Source organism: Hemitrygon akajei, chromosome 4 (genome assembly GCF_048418815.1).
Source record: "Hemitrygon akajei chromosome 4, sHemAka1.3, whole genome shotgun sequence".
NCBI classification, from domain to species: Eukaryota; Metazoa; Chordata; class Chondrichthyes; order Myliobatiformes; family Dasyatidae; genus Hemitrygon; species Hemitrygon akajei.
The window spans coordinates 65,839,263-65,865,806 of NC_133127.1; the positions used below are offsets into that span (position 1 = coordinate 65,839,263).

The 26,544-nt window shown below is 43.8% G+C and overlaps 1 protein-coding gene across 4 annotated transcripts in view; it reads right to left on the reverse strand.

Annotated features, from left to right (window-relative positions):
* The window catches only part of LOC140726403 (alpha-1,3-mannosyl-glycoprotein 4-beta-N-acetylglucosaminyltransferase B-like), a 203,860-nt gene that overhangs the window by 67,505 nt on the left and 109,811 nt on the right, over positions 1–26,544 (reverse strand). For all 4 annotated transcript variants that reach the window (XM_073042738.1, XM_073042737.1, XM_073042739.1 and 1 more), the window contains exons 5-7: positions 26,144–26,190; positions 24,323–24,436; positions 1,239–1,314 (exon numbers count right to left, since the gene is read on the reverse strand). In XM_073042738.1, coding sequence (XP_072898839.1) covers positions 1,239–1,314; positions 24,323–24,436; positions 26,144–26,190 — 237 coding nt within the window. The remainder of the gene's footprint in view (positions 1–1,238; positions 1,315–24,322; positions 24,437–26,143; positions 26,191–26,544) is intronic.

Here is a 26,544-nt window from a genome sequence, read left to right on the forward strand (position 1 = left end):
CCAGGCTCAACAAGAAGCTCAGAGACCTCAGCCTTCACCCTGCCTTGTGTAGCTGGATCCTGTCAGATCGCCAGCAGGTGGTAAGAGTGGGCTCCCTCAGTTCTGCCCCTCTGACCCTCAACACACGTGGCCCTCAGGGATGTGTACTAAGCCCCCTCCTTTACTCTCTGTATACGCATGTATACCCGTCCTAATGCCCTTCCCTTGGACAACATTGGTTGCGTGGAGAAGGGAGACTTGCAGCTTGCGCCCTGGAAACATCCCAAGGTGCAAATCCATGGTGTATCGAGATTAACGGAGGCCTACACACACCCATGAATGTGTTGCCAACCACAACTCCAATCTGCTAATTAAATTTGCTGACGATACTACACTGATTGACCTAATCTCAAATAATAATGAGGCAGCCTACAGAGACGAAGTCATCACCCTGACACTTTGGTGTCAAGAACACAACCTCTTCCTGAATGTCACAAAAACAAAGCAGCAGATTTTGGACTACAGGAGAAATGGAGACAGGTTGGCCCCTATTGATATCAATGGATCTGGGGTTGAGAGAGTGAACAGCTTTAAGTTCCTCGGCATAAACATCACTGAGGATCTCACGTGGTCTGTACATACCGGCTGTGTGGTGAAAAAGGTACAGCAGTGCCTCTATCACCTCAGACAGTTGACAAGGTTTGGTATGGGCCCCCAAAGCCTAAGCACTTTGTACAGGGGCACAATTGAGAGCATCCTGACTGGCTGCATCACTGCCTGGTATGGGAACTGTACCTCCTTTAATTGCAGGTCCCTCCAGAGAGTGGTGCGGACAGCTCAGCGCATCTGTAGTTGTGAACTTCCCATGATTCAGGACAGTTACAAAGACAGGTGTGTAAAAAAAGGCCCGAAGGCAAAATAAAGAGCTCTAAAAGTTGTGGGAACACCAGAAGTAGAATGAGTGTAGTTATATACACAAATTGCTGGAGGAACTCAGCATAGGTAGCCTCTATGGAAAAGAGTCTAGTCAACGTTTACACTACTGATTATGATGGAAGTTCAAATTAATGATCTTCAGTGAAGTTGTCATAACCTTTAGTGCCTTTCTTTATTTGATTTGAGAGCTTTTAAATTGTTAAATCTAGTTCCCATGAGATGAACTGTGAGTGGTCCATATAGTACTAGATGGTTGGATGAAATTGATTTCTTAAAGGTTCTACGTTTGTATAACAAGTAGTATAAAGTTACTGTTACTATACCTGTAAATAAAACACTCCTTTGGCTTGAGCATACATCATTAAAAAGCTGTAGTCCAAGTTCTGTTTTGTTCTCCACCTGAAAGCATAAATAGTTAAATATAAATAACAGAAAATTTTAAGGCTTCACATTTGAAGAGGATTTTATACTGGGAAACTGAAATATATTTAGAAGACTAGTGTAGCAATATCTTAGAAACATGGGTGGGCAGATACTGTAATCTGGAGCAATGAAATGGTGTAGGAACTCAGTGGGTCAGGTACATCTATGGAGATACAGGCACGTTTGACTTGATGGCTCCTTTTACAGGGTCTCAATCTTCCCGTTTCCCATAAGATAGCAGCGTGTTCGATCACAGCAGATTCTACAAGGTCAATACTATCCTTTGAAAATGTATTTTTTATTATCGCAAGAGCCTGCTAGACATTTAGAGCTTGATGTACTGCAGGTTGCTCGTTGGCGGAGGAACTGAAGGAACTGTACTTGGTGCAGATCTTGCAGCTGCCTGCGGCAGAGAGGCTTAGGAGGAGTCAGTGGGCGAAGGAGGCTTGCTGTCTAATAGCGAGTGACCGCCTTAGTCGCCTTTCTTGCGGTCGCAAGACCCACTTGGACACTGTTAATGTGGGATGCTGCAAGTTCAGTTCACTGATATATTGGCGGGTGGCGGGGGAGCGGCGTGGCCTCAGTTGCAGCGAGGACCAGGCCTCGAGCCTCAGTGTCACCTGCTGACAGCCACCAGGAGAGAGGCCTCGAAGCCGGTACGCTCCACCCAGGGTGGTGTGGTGTGGCGACCAGCTAGAGGCGGTGCTGCCCCCCACCTCCCTAGCATTCTTGGCAGGAGACAAGCTGTATTGTGTTCAACTGCGGCATTCACGGACTCCGCATCGGGAATATATTTTCTTCCGTGGCTGTATTTTACTGATATCTTACTCGTGCTTGCTCTCTGCATGTGCTATGTATGCTGTGTGCTGTGTATGACTATTGGTACTTTGATTTGCATCTTGGCCCCGGAGCAACGCTGTCTTGTTTGGCCATATTCATGGTTATTCATGCATGGCTGAATAACACAAACTTGAATTGAATTGAAATATCTCTTCCTCCACAGATGCTGCTTGACCCAGTAAGTTCCACCAGCAATTTGCATTTTATTTTGCAAATAGCAACACAGTTTTGCTTTTACATCATCAATCATCTTGAGTAACTGGTGCTTTGTACCCTCCACTCAAGCCCATAGAGAGTCTAACCAGAGTTGTGGAATATTGCACTGAAGTTTCTGTAATGCAATTCAAATGGAGTACTGGTCGACAGGGTATGCAGACTGATGTTGTGTGTGGCAGCCTTTGGAATTGTGGAAAAGGGCTCTACTGACTCTTTTACAAAGTGAGATGTTGGGACATTCCTGGCGCCCAATGGAATTCAAGACTTTTTCCATAATGGCAAGTAATACCTATGCAGACTTGTCACAAGATCTATTCCCACAACAGTGTGAACCTCAGATGAAACCATAGACAGAAAATTATTTGCATATACATGATGGGCGTGCAAGATGAGGCAAGGTAACATATTGTAGTAAATATATTGAAAATTAAAAATAGAGCTGCAGAATATAGAAATATCCAGCAGCACAGAAACATTACAGACGTAATGTGTCACTTGTTCTGAATGTTAACTTGTAAAGAGTACACATTGCCTTTTCTATCATTGCATGCTGATTTTATAGAAATGCATGGCACAGTCTGATCCTATAAATTGTTCAGTCATTCAAAGTAAAGTTATTTTTGAAATACGTCACCCTATACTACCCTGGGATTTGGTTTCTTGCAGCACTCACAGTAGAGTAAAAGAAATACAGTAGAGTCAATGAGAAAAAAAACACTCAAAGATGGACAAACAACCAATGTGCAAAAAGAAAGGCAAACAGTGCTAATACAAGAAAAAATAATAATAGATAAGTAATAAATAACATTGATACATGATATGCAGTTTCCTTGAAAGTGAGTCCATAGGTTGTGGAATCAGTTTAGAGCTCAGGTGAGTAAAGTTATTCACACTGGTTCAGAAGCCTGGTGGCTGAAGGGTAATAACTGTTCCTGAACCTGCTGGTGTGGGACCTAAAGCTCCTGTATCTCCTTCCCAATGGCAGCAGTGAGAAGAGCACATGGCCTGGTTGGTGGGGTCCTTGATGATGGATGCTGCTTTAACCATAGAACCATATAACAATTACAGCATGGAAACAGGCCATCTTGGCCCTTCTAGTCCATGCTGAACGCTTAATCTCACCTACTCCCACTGACCTGCACTCAGCTCATAACCCTCCATTCCTTTCCTGTCCACATACCTATCCAATTTTGCTTTAAATGACAATACCGAACCTGCCTCTACCACTTCTACTGGAAACTCATTCCACACAGCTACCACTCTCTGAGTAAAGAAATTCCCCTTCATGTTATCCTTATACTTTTGCCTCCCAAGTCTCAACTCATGTCCTCTTGTTTGAATCTCCCCTACTCTCAATGGAAAAAGCCTATCCACGTCAACTCTATCTATCCCCCTCATAATTTTAAATACCTCTATCAAGTCACCCCCTCAACCTTCTATGCTGCAAAGAATAAAGACCTAACTTGTTCAACCTTTCCCAGTAACATAGGTGCTGAAACCCAGGTAACATTCCAGTAAATCTTCTCTGTACTCTCTCTATTTTGTTGACATCTTTCCTATAATTCAGTGACCAGAACTGTACACAATACTCCAAATTCAGCCTTACCAATGCCTTCTACAATTTTAACATTACATCCCAACTCCTATACTCAATGCTCTGATTTATAAAGGCCAGCATACCAAAAGCTTTCTTCACCACCCTATCCACATGAAATTCCACCTTCAAGGAACTATGCACCATTATCACTCTGTTCTACTGCATTCTTCAATGCCCTAGTATTTACCATGTATATCCTATTTGGATTATTCCTATCAAAATGTAGCACCTCGCACTTAACAGCATTAAACTCCATCTGCCATCGCTCAGTCCATGTCAGGAATGGGGACTGGATTGGACCCAAATGCAGGACGCAGACACTGAAGAACTGAAGGACAGGATGGGGATGCCATGGCATGTGAGGGGTAAGGCAGGTGGGGCTGGGTCCCAGAGTTCGAATCCATGGGAAATGAGGGGAGGAAAGGGTAGGAGTCCCTAGGGCAGGGCCACCTCCCAGGAGGAAAACACAGAGGCCTGGGCCAGTCACGGACACCTGGGCAGGTGCAGGGCACAACCCTTAGGGAGCAAAAGGTGGAAGGGGCAGAACCCCCTCCAGGCGGCAGCAGCAGTCCAGCCAGATCTACCCAATGGAGGCAACAGGTAGGAAGGGGCAGAACCACCACTGGGCAGCAGCAGTCCGACTGGACCTGCCCAAAGGAGGCAAGGGATCAGAAGGAAGCTGGATCCAGGGTGAACAGCAGGACTACTGTGATACACAGATAATTTGGGAAAGGCGACTGACAGCGTGGCAGCACGAGCAAGGAGAATAAGGCAGAACAGCAGGACCAGCACACAGGAGAAAAGCAGGGGAACAAGACAAACAGGATAGAGCATATACAGAACAGACCAGCAACCAGGGCAGAGCAGGATTCTGAGCAGGGCAGCAACCAGGGTAGAACAGGATTCCAAGTAGGGCAGCAACCAGGGCAGAACAGGATACAAACAGGATTCAGAGCCAGCAGTCCAGGTACAGAGCAGTTAAACTGGCTTCAGAACAGGACAACCCCACCACTAGGCTCACTCCCTGAGCCCCTTATAAACACCTGTCCCCTAATAGGCAACAGGTGTACCTCCTTAAGCCAAGATGATCCAATGGCTCCGTGTGACAGGAGGGCTGGCTGCAAGGCCCGGAGTCCGGAGCCCACGGACCAGAGCAAGACCCGGAAGGCGGGCTCCAGACCGGACCCTAACAGCCCACTCTTCTAACTGGCCTAAATCTCTCTGCAAACTTTGAAAACCTACTTCATTATCCACAACGCCACCTACCTTAGTATCATCTGCATACTTACTAATCCAATCTACCACCCCATCATCCAGATCATTAATGTATATGACAAACAACATTGGACCCAGTACCGATCCCTGAGGCACACCACTAGTTACCGGCCTCCAACCTGACAAACAGTTATCCACCACTACTCTCTGGCATCTCCCATCCAGCCACTGTTGAATCCATTTTACTACTTCAATATTAATACCTAACGATTGAACCTTCCTAACTAACCTTCTGTGTGGAACCTTGTCAAAGGCCTTACTGAAGTCCATATAGACAACATCCACTGCTTTGCCCTCGTCAACTTTCCTCGTAACCTCTTCAAAATATTCAATAAGATTTGTCAAACATGACCTTCCACGCACAAATCCATGTTGACCGTTCCTAATCAGACCCTGTCTATCCAGATAATTATATATACCATCTCTAAGAATACTTTCCATTAATTTACCCACCACTGACGGCAAACTGACTGGCCTATAATTGCTAGGTTTACTCTTAGAACCCTTTTTAAACAATGCAATCACATGAGTAATATGCTAATCCTCTGGCACCATCCCCGTTTCTAATGACATTTGAAATATTTCTGTCAGAGCCCCTGTTATTTCTACACTAACCTCCCTCAAGGTCCTAGGGAATATCCTGTCAGGACCCGGAGATATATCCACTTTTATATTCCTTAAAAGCACCAGTACTTCCTCCTCTTTAATCGTCATAGTTTCCATAACTTCCCTACTTGTTTCCCTTACCTTACACAATTCAATATCCTTCTCCTTAGTGAATACTGAAGAAATGAAATTCTTCAAAATCTCCCCCATCTCTTTCAGCTCCACACATAGCTGTCCACTCTGATTCTCTAAGGGACGAATTTTATCCCTCACTATCCTTTTGCTATTAATATAACTGTAGAAACCCTTCGGATTTATTTTCACCTTACTTGCCAAAGCAATTTTGTGTCTTCTTTTAGCTTTTCTAATTCTTTCTTAAGATTCTTACATTCTTTATATTTCTCGAGCACCTCATTTACTCCATGCGGCCTATATTTATTGTAGATATCTCTCTTTTTCCTAACCAAGTTTCCAATATCTCCCCAACACATACCTCTGACACCTGACCTATTTCATTCCCTAACAGGAGATCCAACACTGCCCCTTCTCTAGTTGGTACCTCTATGTATTGCTGCAAAAAACTATCCTGCACACATTTTACAAACTCCAAACCATCAATCCCTTTTACAGTATGGGCTTCCCAGTCTATGTGTGGAAAGTTAAAATCTCCCACAGTCACAACCCTGTGCTTACTACAAATATCTGCTATCTCCTTGCAAATTTGCTCCTCTGATTCTTGTCCCCATTAGGTGGTCTATAATACACCCCTATAAGTGTTACTACACCTTTCCCATTCCTTAATTCCACCCAAATAGTCTCCCTAGACGAGCCCTCTAATCGCACCTGAAGCAACGAAATCCAGGAATATTTAGTTGCCAATCACACCCCTCCTGCAACCATGTTTCACTAATAGCTACAACAACATATTTCCAGGTATCAGTCCATGCTCTAAGCTCATCCACCTTTCTTTCAATGCTCCTAGCATTTAAATAAATGCATTTAAGAAATTCTCCACCTCTTCCTCTCTGCTTATCTCTAACAGTACAAAGAACTTTACTGTGTTCTTTTTCTTCCTTCTCCCATACATCTGTTCCTACACTCTGGTTCCCGTCCCCCCTCATATTAGTTTAAATCCACTGGAGCCTCTCTAGCAAACCTACCCGCAAGAATATTTGTCCCCCTCCTGTTCAGATGTAAACCGTCCCGCCGGAACAGGTCCCACCTTCCCTGGAAAACTGCCCAATTATCTATAAATCTGAAGCCCTCCCTCCTGCAGCATGTCTTCAGCCACGTGTTGATCTGCACTATCTTACTATTTCTAAACTAACCTGCACGTGGCACTGGTAGCAACCCTGAGATTGCTATCCTGGAGGATTGCCTTCTTGTGGCAGAAGTACTCAATGATGGGGGGTGGTGGGGGGGGGGCTTTTCCTGCGATGGGCTGGCTATGTCAACTACTTTCCATTCACTGGCAATGATGGTTTTACAAGAATTAACTCAACAATAATATTCATTTAGGCACAGAGAGAATCTGTATTTACTGGCAAGTATCTTTATGTCTCAACTAATAAGCATGTGAATTCACACAACTGAATACCTGTGTGCACACCTGCTAGGTTTCCCTGACCTCCATGAACAGTCAAGGAATAGAAAAGGTAATACCCAGGGGAAAGAGTCTATGCTGGCCAGGTGTTCCTTGAGGTCCAGATATGATCTCCACAAGTCCGACATGTGGTCCTTCACATTGCGATGGTTCGTCTCCAGAGAGTTGTCACTGCCTGTACTCCCAAACTCCTCTATTCTCATTCTTTTCCTTATCTGATCAATCTATGACGTTTCACTTTGTTGGTTTGTGGTCATCTGACTGACCTGTGTCACCTTCTCATTGGATGTGGCCCAGGTTACAAGTAGTATTGCTTTATAGCTCTCCCTTCAGCCTTCTTCCTTAGTCAATTTCTAATTCAGACTGGTTCAAATCAGTTTAACCAAGTCAGCCAAACACTGGGCCCAGATGACCAGATCACAAGCTGCTCCTTCTGCAAACAAATAGCTTCTTATCATAGAGTGGTCTCAGGTTTAGCAGATCATTAGCTGAAAATCCTTGTGTCCATGTGCAACTGCTCTGAATAAACTACCCCAGAGCAAGAATCAGTTTACCAAATAGCACACAAAATGGCCACCTCCGTTCCTGTCACCCTATGGCAAGAACAAAGACTTTTTGTTCTGTCTGTTTCCACTGCCCTTGCCTCATACCTGTTCAATGATTTGTAGATTGCAGTTGTTTCTGGACATAAGTGTTTCAGTATGGCCAGTATGGATGCAACCAGTCAAGATTTTCTCCACTGTGCATCTATAGAAGTTTGTCAAAGTTTTAGATGGCATGTTGAATCTATGCAGACTTCAATGAAAGTAGAAGTGCTGTCATACATTCTTTGTAATGGCACTTACGTGCTGGTCGAAGGACAGATCCTCTGAAATGACAATGCCAAGGAATTTAAAGTACTGACGTTCTTCACCTCTGATTCCCTGATGAGGACTGGCTCTTGAACCTCTGTTTCTTCCTCCTGTAGTCAACCAGATTTTCAACCTCCCTCCTATACGCCAATTCATCACCACCTTTGATTTGGCATTCTGGTTGCTTCAGATTTGTAAACCCCTTTTTCCATATTTGCAATTAGAAATATTTAAGTTAATGGAGCAGCAGAATCACCTATTTCAGTTCAATCTTCTAAAACAAATCACAAGTCCGATCTCATCAAGGTGAAGTTCATAACTGAGCTGAGCCCAAGGGTCTTTTCAATACCCAACCCTATCCCAACATATAGAGGCATGTCTTGTTGGGCTCAGGTCAAGTATCTCATCTCAAGCATCATCTTGGCCTTGAAATAGTTACACTTGTCTGTTCATACACAACAGTCTCTAGAGTTTACAGAAAATGGGGCGAGAAACAAAACCACCCAGTGAGTGGCAGTTCTGTGGGTGAAAATGCCTGGTTGATGAGAGAGGTCAGAAGAGAAAGGCCAGACTGGTTCAAGCTGACAGGAGGGTGTTAGTAACTCAAGTAACCTGTGTTACAATGGTGGTAAAACATCTCTGAACACATAACACATCAAACCTTGAAGTGGATGGGCTACAGTAGCAGAAGAGCATGAACATAAACTCAGTAGCCACTTGATTGGCTACAGCCTTTTACCCTGCTCTCTCCTCTATGGGCAAGGCAGTTCTGAATCCAAATCTTCAATGCACCGTGGAGCTCATGCATCTCTGTTTTCTGAATCAACTTACCATGAGGGAGCTTATCAAGTGTCTTACTAAAGTCTGTGTGGAAGACGTCACTGCCTTTTCCTCATCAAGCTCCTTTGTCACCTCAAAATAAAAGTTTGACCAAGTTAGTAAGGCTTGGCCTGACCTACACAAAGCTTACTGACTGTCGCTAAGCAAACGATGTTATGTTTTATAACTTCAAAACATTAAACTAAAGGAAGAGATGGGAGTCCAAAACGTGGATCTAACTTCATCTTTTATTTTAAGAATGCTTAATCAAACAATATACTTACAAGATTACTCAAATATCGGTGGAATATTAAATACACAACACTCCTCCCTATTTAGCTATAAACTCCAACTCAATACAGAATGCATCTCAACTATATTATACAACTACTATATACAGATGCCCACAGCACAGTAAATTTTAAATGGTCCCATTCAGCCCTAAAGATTTAATTGCTGTGGAGGATTTCTTATTCCTGTGGGATAATGACTTATCCGACAAGGGGAATCTTTCTGCTTGGCAGGTGAGACTTGTGTCTGTGAAAACAGTCTCAGTTGTGGGGCTTCCTCCATTCTGAGAATGCAGATAGTGGTTCAGGCTGCGGTAGCTACCTTTCCCTTCCTCCTTTTTCTTCTTCTTAGTTTGTGCATCTTGATCTAGGTAAAGCACACTTAGTTCACTGGAGTATTCTCTTATTAATCCTTCCATTGGTCCCTTTATGATCCGATCTCCCCTTTTGCTTTCCTTTCTCATCTACCTGACGTCCTTGGTATGTATCCTAATATGTTGTATTTTCTGCAAGTTTCACCTTTAAATCTGCATTGGTCTGGAGTTTGTGAGCCCCTGCTGTAACGGTAACACAATGTGTTCAGTCACACACATTTCTGTTTAGATGTTGTAATTTTGTATATGCTCACTTGCATCCCCATCTGTAAGTCAATTCAGATTCAGATTCAGTTTATTGTCATTCAGAAACCACAAATGCAATGCAGTTAAAAAATGAGACAACGTTCCCCCAAAATGATATCACAAAAGCACACGACAAAACAGACTACACCAGAAAATCCACGTAACGTTTGGCAATCCCCAATCCAGAGTCCGGAGAGGCTGCTGCGTATTAATATCGCACTACAAAACAAAAAAACTAAAACTACAAGACCTGCACAAAACCACATAGTTACAACAGTGCAAGCAATAGCATAATTGATAAAAAAACAGACCATGGGCACAGTAAAAATAGTCCAAAGATGTTAAAAGACTATAAGTTCGAAAGAAACCACCACACAGATTCCACAAGTCCCTCAGGGTCCCCAATTGACTCGTCATCCCACACCGGCGGCAGAAGGGAATACCCCCGCTATGGACTTCCATGGCACCGCCCAACTCAGGCTCGCAGATGCAGCACACAGTGAAAGCAACCTGACCGCAGCAGACTCCGAGTCCGTCGAGCCTCCGACCATCCCCTCCAGCACAGCTTCTCCGAGCACCATCCTCTGCCGAGTGTATTAAGACGCCCCCGCCAACGGCCATCGGCAACGCGACCCCGAGGACTGGGGGCCTGTTCTTCCCAGCAGAGACCCTGAATTGCGTCTCTGTCTGCTGTTTCCATTCATACAGTGATTTCAATGGCTCTTTTAAATGTGAGCTCCGCTTCAGTTGGGAGCCATTTTTCAAAGCTTTCTTTTAAGATTCCACAAGCAAAGCAATCTTTCAGTGCATCATTAAATCCATTACTGCACTGACAATGCTCTGGCTATCTATTCAATTCAGCCACGTATGCTGAAATGGACTCCCAGTCTTTTTAATTCCACTAAAACATTCTGCAATTAACAATGGCTTTGGTTCTAAAAGTTCCTGCATTACTTTCACAATATCAGCCAAGCTCATTTCTGCTGGTTTGATTGGAGCAGTAAAACTTCGAAGTAAACTGAATGCCTTTAAACTCAAGGCACTCAGCAAAACTGATGCATCTTTTGCATCGACTATTTCATTTGCTTCATTTAGCTTAGTATACACGAGTCAGTTATCTTTTGTGGAATCAAACATGCTAATCTTTCCGATGTTGCCAGCCATTTCTGCGCTCTTTTATAATTATTATCACCTGGTACTCACTCTTTATGAACCTGTGAAATTTTTCATTTTCTGAACTTTAAAAAAAATTTGATTGTATCTCCCCTTCCATAGAACACGTGCTGCACTGTGTTTTTTTACTCGCCATTCCTCGCTTTTTTTTAGTTTGAATATCTAGGTCAATACCTGTTTCAGGTTTGATTCAAGAATACCTTGACACCAATGTTACGTTTTGTATCTTCAAAACATTAAACTAATTCAAGGGAAGGCACAGGAGACTGAAATGTCTTTTACTTTAAGCAATGCGCACACATACCACGTGGTAACGAAATGATATGTGCAATTCATGCATTTTTGCATATAACCCATAATGAATTATATAAACAACAAAATGTTTAATCGAATAATATATTTACAACATTACTCAATTATTACTGAAATATTAAATACACAACAGACTTGCCTTTTCAAGTGTACATAAATTAGTATCCTCTCCAGCAGCATCCCTACCAATGATGTGACTTGTTCAAACTCCATTCTTGAATGAAATGTGTCCCTTTGTGGTTATGGTCAGATGTACCACATTTCAGATTCAGAGTTATCATATGTACATTGAAAAATACAATGAAATACGTGTTTTTGCATTAACAACTAACACACTCAGGGATGTGCTGGTCACCAGCATAGCATGCCCATAAGGAGGTACTTAATGAGGTGTCCACCGAGTCAGGTTTCTGCTGTCTCACCTTGTTCACAATCAAGTTCCAATTTATAGATTGTAAACAAAGTAGACAGTGGAACCCTAATTGGATGAGGACTAACCAATCAGGTGGGACAGATAATCGGGATATAAATACTACCGGACTAGACATGCCCAGACATCATCCCTGATGAAGGTGGCAAAGTTTGCCATCGAAACGTCAGTTAAAATTGATAGCTGTACCCAGCTGGAAGCCCGAGAAGAGTTTATTCATCATATATGCTGGGAAAGCACTAGATCCCTTTTCAGAGCTAGAAAGGGTCTGCAAGTTAGGATTGAGGGGAAAAAAACGCCTTCACTCAGAGGATTATGAATCTTTGGAATTCAGAATCAGAATCAGGTTTATCATCACTGACATATTTCGTGAAGTTTGTTGTTTTGTTTTAGCTGTACAGTAGAAAACAAAAAAAACTATAAGTTACAATAAAATAAATAAATAAATAGCGCAAAAGATGAATACTGAGGTAGTGCTCGTGGTTTCATGAACTACAGAAATCAAATGGCAGAGAGAAGAAGTTGTTCATAAAGCATTGAGTGTGTGTCTTCAGGCTCTTGTACCTCTTCCCTGATAGCAGTAATGAGAAGAGTGCGTATCCTGGGTGAGGAGAGTCCATAATGATGGATGCCGCCTTTTCAAGATGTTCTCGATTATAAGGAAGGAGGGTTGTGCCTGTGATTGAACTGGCTGAGTCAACAACCCTTTGCAGCTTCAGAGTCAAAATCAGAATCAGATTTGATATCACTGGCATATGTTGTGAAATGTGTTGTTTACAACAGTGGTATATTGAACTACATAAGAAAAAAAAGTACAAATTACAATAAGAACCATAGAACATTACAGCACAGAAACAGGCCTTTTGGCCCTTCTTGGCTGTGCCAAACCATTTTTCTGCCTCGTCCCACTGACCTGCACCTGGGCCATATCCCTCCAAAGCCTCCTCATCCATATACCTGTCCAAGATTTTCTTAAATGTCAAAAGTGAGCCCGCATTCACCACTTCATCTGGCAGCTCATTCCACACTCTCACCTCTCTCTGCGTGAAGAAGCCCCCCCAATGTTCCCTTTAAACTTTTCCCCCTTCACCCTTAACCCATGACCTCTGGTTTTTTTTCTCCCCTGGCCTCGTGGAAAAAGCCTGCTTGCATTCACTCTATCTATACCCATCATAATTTTATACACCTCTATCAAATCACCCCTCATTCTCCTACGCTCAAGGGAATAAAATCCTAACCTATTCAACCTTTCTCTGTAACTCAGTTTCTCAAGGCCCGGCAACATCCTTGTAAACCTTCTCTGCACTCTTTCAACCTTATTAATATCCTTCCTGTAATTAGGTGACCAAAACTGCACACAAGAAATACATGTAAAAAATTAAATAAGTCGTGCAAAAAGAGCAAAACAAATAGTAAGATAGTGTTCATGGATTGATTGTCCATTCAGAAATCTGATGGTGGTAGGGAAAAAACTGTTCCTGAAACTTTGAGTGTGTGTTTTCAGACTCCTGCACCTCCTCCTTGATGGTACCAATGAGAAGACAGCATGTCCTGGGTGATGAGGGTCCTTAATGACTGATGCCATCTTTTTCAGGCATCTCCTTTTGAAGGTGACCTTGATCCTGGGGAGACTAGAATCCATTACGGAGCTGGCTAAGTTTACAAATTTCTGCAGCTTTATCCAATCCCGTGCAGTGGTCACTTCATACCAGATTGTGATGCAACCGGTTAGAAAGCTCTCTACAGCAGTTCTATAGAAATTTATGAGTGTCTTTTGTGACATACCAATTCTCTTCCAACTCCTATTGAAATTTAGCCACCATCGTGCCTTCTTTATAATTGCATCCATATGCTGGGCCCAGGATTGATCCTGAGAGACATTGACACCCAGGAGCTTTAAACTGTTCACCCCTTCCACTTCTGATCCTTTGATAAGCTTCATCGACTTCCCCTTCCTGATTTCCAAATCATATTTCAGTCTTACAGGCAAGGTTGTTGCTGCAACACCACTCAACCGGCTGACCTCTTTCACCAATCACCATCTAAAGTTCTGCCAATAATTGTTACCTCATTGGCAGTTTTATAGATGGCACCTGAGCTGTGCCTAGCTTCACTGTTGTGAGCGTAGAGAGTGAAGTAGTGGGTTAAATATGCATACTTGAGGTGCACCAGTGTTGATTGTCAACGAGGAGGAAATTATACTTCTGATCTAATTGGACTGACAGTCGTCTCCCAGTGAGGAAGTCAAGGTTCCAGTTGCAGGGGGAAGTACACAGGGCCAGGTCTCGGAGCTTTTTGAATCGAACTGAAGGTATGATTGTGTGGAATGCTGAGCTGTCATCAAAAAACAACAGCCTGATATAAACCCAGGTGATCCAAGGCCAAGTGGAGAGCCAGTGAGGTTTCATCTGCTGTAAATCTACTGTGGCAAAAGACGAATTGCAGTGGGTCCAGGTCCCTGCTTAGGTAGGAGTTGATTCTGGCCTTGAGCAACCTTGCAAACACTTCGTCACAGTAGATGCGAATGCAACTGGGCAATAGTTGTTGAGGCAGCTCAACCTGCTCTTCTTGGGCACTGGTATATTAAATGATATTTTTCTGCAAGTTATACCATAATTTTATAAGTAACTACTCAAATTTGACTAACAATTTAGGATTACTTCAATCTTTTTTTACAAAAATAATAGAAACAGGGATTTGGGAATCATTGAAACAGATCTCAGTGATATTTTTCTGTCATCTGTACATTTCCTTTGCTGATTAATCTAAGTAAATATTCAGAGAAGTACAGTCCCCTCCACTTTACTTCTCACAAAGCCACCCACAAATGTCATTGCATTCACCTACTCAGTCCATTATGAAGCCCCAATAATTTTTGTTTGGATAGAGACTATAAATACCAAGTACTTTGCTTCTTCAGTGATGTTCTGCAGATTTGTCAGATTGATAAATATAAGTTCACCAGTAATATTAAAGAACAGAGACCTGGGTCACAGATTAGACCATGATCTCCTGGAGTGGTGAGTCCGTGGAGGAACAAAATGATTTATTCTGTACCTTCTCAAGGGTAATTAGAGATGGACAATGACCAGGTTCCAACAAAAAAAATGTTCCTAACCTTGAACATTTGCACATGGAAAGTCTTTAAGGGATATTTCATGATGCACTTAAATATTGCATTATTATGTTCCATTTATGGGTGCTTTATATTTAAAAATCCCAATTTGCATTTGATAAAATATCTAAGTTTAATTTAAAAGCATCACAGCGTGGCAAACATTCATTAAGTATATGTTCAATTTCAAAAGCATTGTGGTGATCAATTTTGTCGAAGGCATGTATGTTGTATCAGAAGTGTACTGCAACACAGCCTCGTAATTTCCTCAAATGTGCTATGAAGTGTAAAATGAGACTTTTTGAAGGGTGATGCTTTGTTGTTTTAAGTGCCTAAATATTATTTTATTTATTTTTATTGCAAACTGTTTATAATCTGTTAGGAGCTAATTGAACCCCAGCTGCTTTGCCTTGTGTTGAATAGCATTTGATATTAGTAATGGATTAATTAAGTGACACAGGTGTTTTCAGTTATTAATAACCGACATCTTCCTCTCTGAAAATAAAACAGTTGTCCCTGATGACACAGGCTTCACCCTTACACGTGGACAGCACGCACGAGCTGAGTCAGTCTATGCCAAGTCATATCTGACATCACTATTGACAAATATGAGCAAGAACATCCAATATGCTATTGCTTTGTTTGGGAAATAATTTTTCATTTAAAATCTCAAGGGCATTCTTGTGACTGATGCTGATCCATAACTCCATGTGCATTGGCAGAATGTGTCTCAGGTAGTCAACAACTTCTACTCAATTCTGCTGTCGCTCATTCCTCTCCATGTGAGTTTTAGGAGGGATCTCATGCAAGAGCACTTGGGGCATTACTGAACTCTTCCAGTTAACAACGAACAGGCATAATACTGAAGTGAAATTCAGTGATGCATTTCACCTGCAGTTTGAAGAGCTGCATTGTAGAAACTCTTGAGAGTTGAATATATATATATAAAACCATTAAGCTTCCTTGACTGATTTGTTTTGCAGGTCAGCTACAGAACTGCTTTGTGGATGTACAGTAAACCTCAGCTATGTCAGCAAGTAGTTGGGCCAATATTGTGATTGGCCAGCACCAACTAAAACTAGCCTGAACCACTTTAGACTAAATAGGTGCATTATGGAGCTAGTGGATGTTCAGATTTATACACAAAAGCATTCTGAGATGGAAGAAGACCTAACAATAGCACAGTATGGGAGAAAATGGCATCGAAGACCTTCTGATGCAGGATTGGATGTCTCAATAGAGGAATTAGAAATGGGGAAAGGTAGTATCAGCCTACAGGAGCCAGATAATGTTGGATAACTGTGCCACAAAACGGTGCTAAGAGGTTTAATAACCTCACAAGGGAGATCAATATCAGCACGTTGATCTTCAAATGACATTTACCACCACTAGTCTCAACAACTGCTCTTGTATCATTTCCCAATGACTCACTTAGCAACAAGCTCTGGTGATTAGGACCCGCATCATGTAATTGCAGCTTCAGAAGTTTATACCTTTTCATCATAAATTCATGGAGTTATACAGCACATGAGAAGTCTAATTCATCCAACATGCCCCAGATGCCTATATAATCTAATCTCATTTCCTTCCTTTTTGCCTATATTCCCCTATGTCTTTCCTATCTATGCATCTGTCCAAATGCTTGTTAAGTATTGTAATCATATTTGCCTCCTCCACCACCTTTGGCAGCTCATTCTTTTTATTTCCCACCGTCTGTGTGAAAATCCTTCCTCTCAGATCTCTTTTAAAACTTTCCCTTAAACCAATGGTCACTAACTTTAGACTCTTCCACCTTGAGAAAAAGACTGTGACAAACTACTCTAACTATGCTCCTCCTAATTTCATAAATGTCTATTCAAGTTTGCTGATGATTCCGTGGTGTATGCTGAATCACTGTGGTGATGAATCAGCATATAGGAGGGAGATTGAAAATCTGGCTGAGTGGTGTCACAACAATAACCTCTCACTCAATGTCAGCAAGACCAATGAACCGATTATGGACTTCAGGAGAAGAAAACCAGAGGACCATGAGCCAGTCCTCATTGGAGGATCAGAGGTGGAGAGGGATATCAACTTTAAACTCTGAAGTGTTATTTCTTCAGAAGACCTGGCCTAGCCCAGCACATAAGTGCAATTATGAAGAAAGTACAGGAGAGCCTCTACTTGCTTAGGAGTTTGCGGAGATTCAACGTGACATCTAAAACTTTGAAAAACTTCTAGAGATATGTAGTGGAGAGTATATTGACCGGCTGCATCACAGCCCGGAATGAAAATATCAAAGCACTTGAATGAAAAAGCCTACAAAAAGTAGTGAATATGGCCCAGTCCATTACGGGTAAAGCCCTGCCCGTGGTTGAGCACGTCTACATGAAATACTGTTGCAGGAAAGCAGCATCCATCATCAGGGACCCCTACCACCCAGGACGTGCTTTCTTCTCACTGCTGCCATCAGGAAGAAGGTACAGCAGCCTCAGGGCTCACACCACTAGGTTCTGGAACAGTTACTACCTCTCAACCATCACATTCTTGAACAAAAGTGGACAACTTCATTCAGCTTCACTTGCCCCATCATTGAAATGTTCCCACAATCCATGGACTCATTTTTAAGGTCTCTTCATCTCATGTTCTCGATATTTATTATTATTGTTTCTTCTTTTGTATTTGTCCAGTTTGCTGTCTTCTGCACTCTGGTTATTATTCCAGAGATTTATTGAGTATGCCCACAAGAAAATGAATCTCAGGGTTGTATACGGTGACATACATGTACTTTGATAATAACACTTACTTTGAACTTTGGATTTTGAACTTTAAAGTAATCTTTGATTCCCAGGGGAATATTCCTTGTGAAATTTCTCTGCCCTCCTCTCTAGCTTAATCACATCCTTCCAACCAGAGCTGCACACAAGGACTGCAAGTGTAGTCCAACCAACATTCAGGATCATAATCACAGTCAGATTTATTATCACTGGCTTCTGTGTGAGGATTTTCTTTTGTTTAACAGCGGCTGTAGAATGCAGACATAAAATGCATCGTGCAACTATAACCTGACTCCCGAACAGTGAGGGCAACTTGCCAAACACCTTCACCACCAGGTGTTGCCACCTTCAGAGAACAACACACTTGTACCCTGTTGGATTCTGATGCTTCTGTGGTTCGTTAGATGTCAAAATGGGGCGTAACCTATATTGTGTGTTATTAAATGTTACAAGAGAGGAAACGAAAAGAAAGAAGAGCCAAGTGAACAAAGAAAAAAAAGGGGAAAAAAAGTCATGCTCAGGCTAGAGATAACAAAAATCCAGTGGTATCAATTAACCAAAGAAATAGCCAGATTCAAGTGGCGTGACATCTGCTGCTGAAAACTAAAATGCTTCTAGGAAAATATAGAAGCAACTGTACCATAGTTACTGGAAAATTCACTGAACAATTACATGCATGCACGTGATTATCTAAAAATACAAGCAACCAGAGGAAAGTTAAACTGCAAGAAAGATAACAATTCTACACCCCAATTCAACAGCCCCAAAATGTCTCTGTTTAACACCACTCCCCATGGCCCTGCGATTCACTGCCTACCTTGCGGTTTGGCTTAACTTCCTAAGTTGCATCTCTTTGCATCTTTCTGAGTTGAATTCCATCCTCTCATCGATAGCTCACACCTTTAGCGCACTATCAGCTGTTCCGACACAGCAGCTACAGGCCTCACTTGTGCACATCCCTTTCTTGCAGAGACAAGATAGATATCATTGGGGAACAGCAAGTAGTACCTGTCTCAACAGATTTCCCATGAAAGAGAATTTTTATGACTGTTTTGTAGAGTTTCCTCATGCCTTCCAGTCACAGTGGCACCTGCGTACAACGCTCCTTTGGTCGACATCATCTGGATAGATCATGAAACCATATATTTCACTTCTTTTATGTCATTTACATTTTTTCTCATCTTGTATGTGATTCTGGAACTGTTGGAGTCTGTGATTTGCAGTTTGGAGATCATTTGGGTGTTCCAGTGCTCTGCAGTCTCTGAGAAGATTCCGGAAGGCAGAGGCAGCGTGCGCAAACCTCGTGACAAAGAGACTGCAGGATGGGGCGAGAGTCGACGTTTGACTCCATTTCCTTCAATATAGCTTCCATTGTTCACTGATTAAAGCAACGAGGGCGATAGAAATATTGAGGGAATGTGGAAGGAGAGCAGTGGCTGCCTGCCTTTTGATCCCGTGGGATCGCTCTGCTGCCAGAGAGGGGAGACTGCCTTTTGATCCCGTGGGATCGCTCTGCTGTCAGAGAGGGGAGACTGCCTTTTGATCGCCGGTGAGATCGCTCTGCTACCAGAGAGGGGAGACTGCCTTTTGATCCCGTGGGATCGCTCTGCTGCCAGAGAGGGGAGACTGCCTTTTGATCACTGGTGGGATCGCTCTGCTGCCAGAGAGGGGAGACTGCCTTTTGATCCCGTGGGATCGCTCTGCTGCCAGAGAGGGGAGACTGCCTTTTGATCCCGTGGGATCGCTCTGCTGCCAGAGAGGGGAGACTGCCTTTTGATCCCGTGGGATTGCTCTGCTGCCAGAGAGGGGAGACTGCCTTTTGATCCCGTGGGATCGCTCTGCTACCAGAGAGGGGAGACTGCCTTTTGATCCCGTGGGATCGCTCTGCTGCCAGAGAGGGAAGACTGTCTTTTGATCGCCGGTGAGATCGCTCTGCTACCAGAGAGGGGAGACTGCCTTTTGATCCCGTGGGATCGCTCTGCTACCAGAGAGGGGAGACTGCCTTTTGATCCCGTGGGATCGCTCTGCTGCCAGAGAGGGGAGACTGCCTTTTGATCCCGTGGGATCACTCTGCTGCCAGAGAGGAGAGACTGCCTTTTGATCCCGTGGGATCGCTCTGCTGCCAGAGAGGGGAGACTGCCTTTTGATCCCGTGGGATCGCTCTGCTGCCAGAGAGGGGAGACTGCCTTTTGATCCCGTGGGATCGCTCTGCTGTCAGAGAGGGGAGACTGCCTTTTGATCGCTGGTGGGATCGCTCTGCTGCCAGAGAGGGGAGACTGCCTTTTGATTGCTGGTGGGATCGCTCTGCTACCAGAGAGGGGAGACTGCCTTTTGATCGCTGGTGGGATCGCTCTGCTACCAGAGAGGGGAGACTGCCTTTTGATCCCGTGGGATCGCTCTGCTGCCAGAGAGGGGAGACTGCCTTTTGATCGCTGGTGGGATCGCTCTGCTACCAGAGAGGGGAGACTGTCTTTGGATCACTGGTGGGATCGCTCTGCTGCAGGAGAGGGGTGACTGCCTTTTGATCACTGGTGGGATCGCTCTGCTGCAGGAGAGGGGAGACTGCCTTTTGATCGCTGGTGGGATCGCTCTGCTACCAGAGAGGGGAGACTGCCTTTTGATCACTGGTGGGATCGCTCTGCTGCCAGAGAGGGGAGACTGCCTTTTGATCCCGTGGGATTGCTCTGCTGCCAGAGAGGGGAGACTGACTTTTGATCCCGTGGGATTGCTCTGCTGCCAGAGAGGGGAGACTGCCTTTTGATCCCGTGGGATCGCTCTGCTGCCAGAGAGGGGAGACTGCCTTTTGATCGCTGGTGGGATTGCTCTGCTACCAGAGAGGGGAGACTGCCTTCTGATCGCCGGTGAGATCGCTCTGCTACCAGAGAGGGGAGACTGCCTTTTGATCCCGTGGGATCGCTCTGCTACTAGAGAGGGGAGACTGCCTTTTGATCCCGTGGGATCGCTCTGCTGCCAGAGAGGGGAGACTGCCTTTTGATCGCTGGTGGGATCGCTCTGCTACCAGAGAGGGGAGACTGTCTTTGGATCACTGGTGGGATCGCTCTGCTGCAGGAGAGGGGTGACTGCCTTTTGATCACTGGTGGGATCGCTCTGCTGCAGGAGAGGGGAGACTGCCTTTTGATCGCTGGTGGGATCGCTCTGCTACCAGAGAGGGGAGACTGCCTTTTGATCACTGGTGGGATCGCTCTGCTGTCAGAGAGGGGAGACTGCCTTTTGATCCCGTGGGATCGCTCTGCTGCCAGATAGGGGAGACTGCCTTTTAATCCCGTGGGATCGCTCTGCTGCCAGAGAGGGGAGACTGCCTTTTGATCCCGTGGGATCGCTCTGCTGCCAGAGAGGGGAGACTGCCTTTTGATCCCGTGGGATTGCTCTGCTGCCAGAGAGGGGAGACTGCCTTTTGATCCCGTGGGATTGCTCTGCTGCCAGAGAGGGGAGACTGCCTTTTGATCCCGTGGGATCGCTCTGCTGCCAGAGAGGGGAGACTGCCTTTTGATCGCTGGTGGGATCGCTCTGCTACCAGAGAGGGGAGACTGCCTTCTGATCGCCGGTGAGATCGCTCTGCTACCAGAGAGGGGAGACTGCCTTTTGATCCCGTGGGATCGCTCTGCTACTAGAGAGGGGAGACTGCCTTTTGATCCCGTGGGATCGCTCTGCTGCCAGAGAGGGGAGACTGCCTTTTGATCCCGTGGGATCGCTCTGCTGCCAGAGAGGGGAGACTGCCTTTTGATCCCGTGGGATCGCTCTGCTGCCAGAGAGGGGAGACTGCCTTTTGATCCCGTGGGATCGCTCTGCTGCCAGAGAGGGGAGACTGCCTTTTGATCACTGGTGGGATCGCTCTGCTGCCAGAGAGGGGAGACTGCCTTTTGATCCCGTGGGATCACTCTGAAACCAGAGAGGGGAGACTGCCTTTTGATCCCGTGGGATCACTCTGTTGCCAGAGAGGGGAGACTGCCTTTTGATTGCTGGTGGGATCGCTCTGCTGCCAGAGAGGGGAGACTGCCTTTTGATCACTGGGGGGATCGCTCTGCTTTCAGAGAGGGGAGACTGCCTTTTGATCGCTGGTGGGATCACTCTGCTGCCAGAGAGGGGAGACTGCCTTTTGATCCCGTGGGATCACTCTGCTACAGAGAGGGGAGACTGCCTTTTGATCCCGTGGGATCGCTCTGCTGTCAGAGAGGGGAGACTGCCTTTTGATCCCGTGGGATCACTCTGCTACAGAGAGGGGAGACTGCCTTTTGATCCCGTGGGATCACTCTGCTGCCAGCGAGGGGAGACTGCCTTTTGATCCCGTGGGATTGCTCTGCTGCCAGCGAGGGGAGACTGCCTTTTGATTCCGTGGGATCGCTCTGCTGCCAGAGAGGGGAGACTGCCTTTTGATCCCGTGGGATCACTCTGCTACAGAGAGGGGAGACTGCCTTTTGATCCCGTGGGATCACTCTGCTGCCAGCGAGGGGAGACTGCCTTTTGATCACGTGGGATCGCTCTGCTGCCAGAGAGGGGAGACTGCCTTTTGATCCCGTGGGATCGCTCTGCTACCAGAGAAGGGAGACTGCCTTTTGATCCCGTGGGATCGCTCTGCTACCAGAGAGGGGAGACTGCCTTTTGATCGCTGGTGGGATCGCTCTGCTGCCAGAGAGGGGAGACTGCCTTTTGATCGCTGGTGGGATCGCTCTGCTGCCAGAGAGGGGAGACTGCCTTTTGATCCCGTGGGATCGCTCTGCTGTCAGAGAGGGGAGACTGCCTTTTGATCCCGTGAGATCACTGTGCTGCCGGAGAGAGGAGACTGCCTTTTGATCGATGGGGTTTGCTCTGCTACCAGAGAGGGAAAGGCCTGCCTCTGTGCCTGGAGAATGTTACCCAGGTTTTTTGCGTTTTGGATATGGACCTGGACTATAGACTTTTTGAGTCTTAGAGTTTTTTATATTCTGTGGTTTTCGCCTGATCTTTTTCTTTTTTTGTGTGTGGGGGAGGAGGATTGAGGGGTCAATGTGCCTGTTCTGATTTTGTTTGTTTGTTGTGTGGGGAGGGGGGATTTGGGAGTTGATGATTGGGCTGCCATTCTTTTCTTTCTTGGTCTCATGGCTATCTGGTAAAGAAGAATTTCAGAGTTGTATGCTTTGATAATAAATGAACCCTTGAACCTTGCCTATAATTATTCTATCGTGTTTCATGTGGCAAAAAGCTTCCTTCATCTGTGGATTATGCACCAGATTCAAGAGCCATCTTTGTAGATACACTTTGTCTTTCAGTAGTCAACTCTCTGGTTGGTGTGTCAGATCCACAGTTGGCCCTGTGGCCACCTGCAGACTGTCACCTACACTTTCCTGATTGTATAAGAGATCTGGAGTTGGATGACTGCGTTCATATTCTGGAATAATCTTTCTCACTTCAATCATCATGACCTCACACGACTCACTGTTGACATCACCAATCATAAAAAATTGAAGAAAACACCAAACACTTAAATAATTAACAACTAAAAGACCATAAGACATAGGAGCAGAATTAGGCCATTTGGCCCATCGAGTCTACTCCACCATTTCATCATGGCTGATCAATTTTTCGTCTCAGACCCAATTTCCTGCCTTCCCCCTGTATTACTTCATGCCCGGACCAATCAAGAATCTATCAACTCTTCCTTTAATGTATCAAAGGACTTGGCCTGTACAGCTGCCTGTGGTAACAAATTCCACAGATTCACCACCCTCTGGCTAAAGAAATCCCTCCTCATCTCTGTTCTAAAAGGATGCCCCTCTATTCTGAGGCTGTGTCCTCTGGTGTTAGACACTCTCACCATTGGAAACATCCCCTCCACATCCACTCTATCAAGGCCTTTCACCATTTGATAGGTTTCAATTAGGTCACCCCACAGTCTTCTAAATTCCAATGAATACGGCCTAAGAGTAACTAACTAACTTGAAAGTAGCCAATAATTTCTTTAAATATTACTGGTAGGATCTCCTTTCTGCTGCCAAATGTGCATTCATTTATTGCAAGGTTAAATGAGGTCATTGGTCTTGAGCTCAGTTCTCTGGTTTGTTAATTGACATCCTTATCTGTTTATTCTGGCTATTACCAGGATTGGGACGGTGATGATCGACACTGGGCACTGACACAGCCAGCAATACAGGATCCTATAACACTCTTCACTACATAATGTCTCCAAATACATCAACACAATGCTGGGATTGAAATCTCAGCATAATGCAAAGCTTAGCAGAGTGCTGTGGACAAATATTATGTGTTATAGAAATAAATTGTATAAAGTCTGCTCTCCATCATGAACAAAACTATCTCACACCCTATTAATAAAATGTAGTACTGCTCACAGTGAAAATTGTAAGGCAGGCTTCCTATCTCAAGGAATTCTTGGCAACTCTGAACCTAGTCACACGTAGAATTCCTTATTACTGTATTAGAAAACAGATGGGTAAACCACCATCTAAATTAACGAATGACTTACCTTACTCTAGTTTGTGAATCTCCAAAAGTTTCCTTCAGATTTAAGAGGTTTGGATAAAAATTTGCCGAAGGGGAAATGATCTCCAGAAGTCCTGACTGTATTTCTTTAGAGTACCTTTTAGTAGCAGATCAATAAATCCAGAATTACCAACTTTCACAACACACATCTCAAAGACAATATTACTTATTCTTCCATATGGGGATAGAACTTATTAAAATAGAACAAATCTGCTGACCTGGAGATTGCTGGTCTCCAGTATTTGAACCAGGCTGTTTCTTCTTGTGTGGTCACAAGCCCACAGCACAATACAGGGCCCAGCACAGAAAGATGCAGCCCAGGGCCTTCTTGGCACAAGTGACTTGCTGCATGGTTGGAATGGCTTTGACAGCCAGTGAGACACTGCCACTGGACTCAACAGCTGCCAAAGCTATCACTGAAATTAAACATTAACAAGTGTCTTTGAGCCTTGAAATATCCCAAAAAAAAGCATATAAAAATGCACTTATTGCAAATTAAGCACATATGCAAAAATCATCTCCATTTAAAATAACTGGAATAAAAAAGGTTGCCTTCTAGTGCCAATTGTTATTTGCCTTGGTTTCAGTGAGACTGTCCTACTGCTACCAGCTTAGCCTGGCCAAAGTTGAGCAGGCAGATTTCCATAGGGTGGTCTATGGAAGTTTGTACTGTGCTGTGGTTTCTAATGGGAGTCCACTGGTGTAGTTCCAGGGCACACGGCAGCGTGGGCAATGTAGTTGAGATGCTATGGCTCATATAAGCCAATGTCAACATGGTCTTTGGGACTTCTGTGGAGAAATCCATGTGCAAAACCTGCCCTATTGATTTATTTTCAAACTCTCAAAGGCTAAAATTGTATAGTATGAAATAATCAATATACTATTTGTAGAAATGTGATACTATTATTAGTTTGTGTAGTTAATAAGATTAATTTCATCACTACAAGAATTCTTTAACAATCACACTAATAAATTTATAACATCCCACAGAGCAATTTCAACCATTGGTTTCAAACAAAGTGTGCTGTATCATAACATCTTAAAATAGTAAATTCTTCATGAATTTACAAAATATTAACAAAATATTTAGCAGAATCCATGAAATTGAAATAGGAATAATTAACAAAATGGTTTATGTTCATTAGGATGCAAAAGTAAAAATGCCAAATAGCTAAAAGTTAAATAGCTTCAATAATAGCTTAAAATTAAACTACATATTTTAGTGCATGTTGCTGCACCAACTTTTAGATCAGGGGCAACTCTTTCCCTCAGGTAACAGAGAAAGAAAACTAAATTAAGTTTATTTCTACAACAAAGTTGTGGTGGGCAAGGCTCTTCACCATTGGTGCCAAATCTTTAAATAAACATTTATTGTCAATGAGACCATGATTTCTGATTTCCTCATTAAATTTCTTTACTGGTGATTATCCCCATGCCATAACTTCTTACCAAAAACACACTGATGAAAATCACCTCACATTTAAAACTGTTTCTTTACCTTGTGCAAACTTGGCTGATTTTTAATTGGTATATTCCCTAGATTCTGCCCCGTCCATCTTTCTTGACCCTTTGGGGTCACACTTTTACTGTAATAAGGAAGATGAATGTGACATGCTTTCAAGATCTCCACACACAATACTGTGAGATGGTTGTTAGGATGTGCCTCAGAATGCTGGAGATTTCCCTCTCTTCCTGGCCTTTACTCTGCCTTAGTAAAATTCATGCTCATCCAGAGAAGTTTAATTTATATTTTATTCTCAAGGGACTATGGTGTTTTATTATTAATACTTTACATAATACTTACATATTTTGTAAATTTTCTGCTAGCCCATTTACATAACTTTCGTTCACCTATACAATAAAAAGAGAAAAATATATTTAACAGTAGGTATTTTACAACATGCTTTTCATCCTAATTTTAATGACTATTGGACAGCATTTGGTACTCTGGTTGTGCCGGATTAGGATGGCCACTCACTGGGTAAAATACAGAGCAGTGAATGCAGGCAAAGTCCCACTGTACATCACCATGCAACTTCCGTCATCCACATTCTATGCAAGTGCCAACATCACCGTAGAATTAGATTTGCAGAATAAGTTTACATACCAATTCCAAACAATTTAATCTTCTTCCTGACTCTTAAAAAGTGCATCCTTCCACAATGTTGTTTACCTGTCTGGGCAGTTTTGCACTTGTAGGTTTGT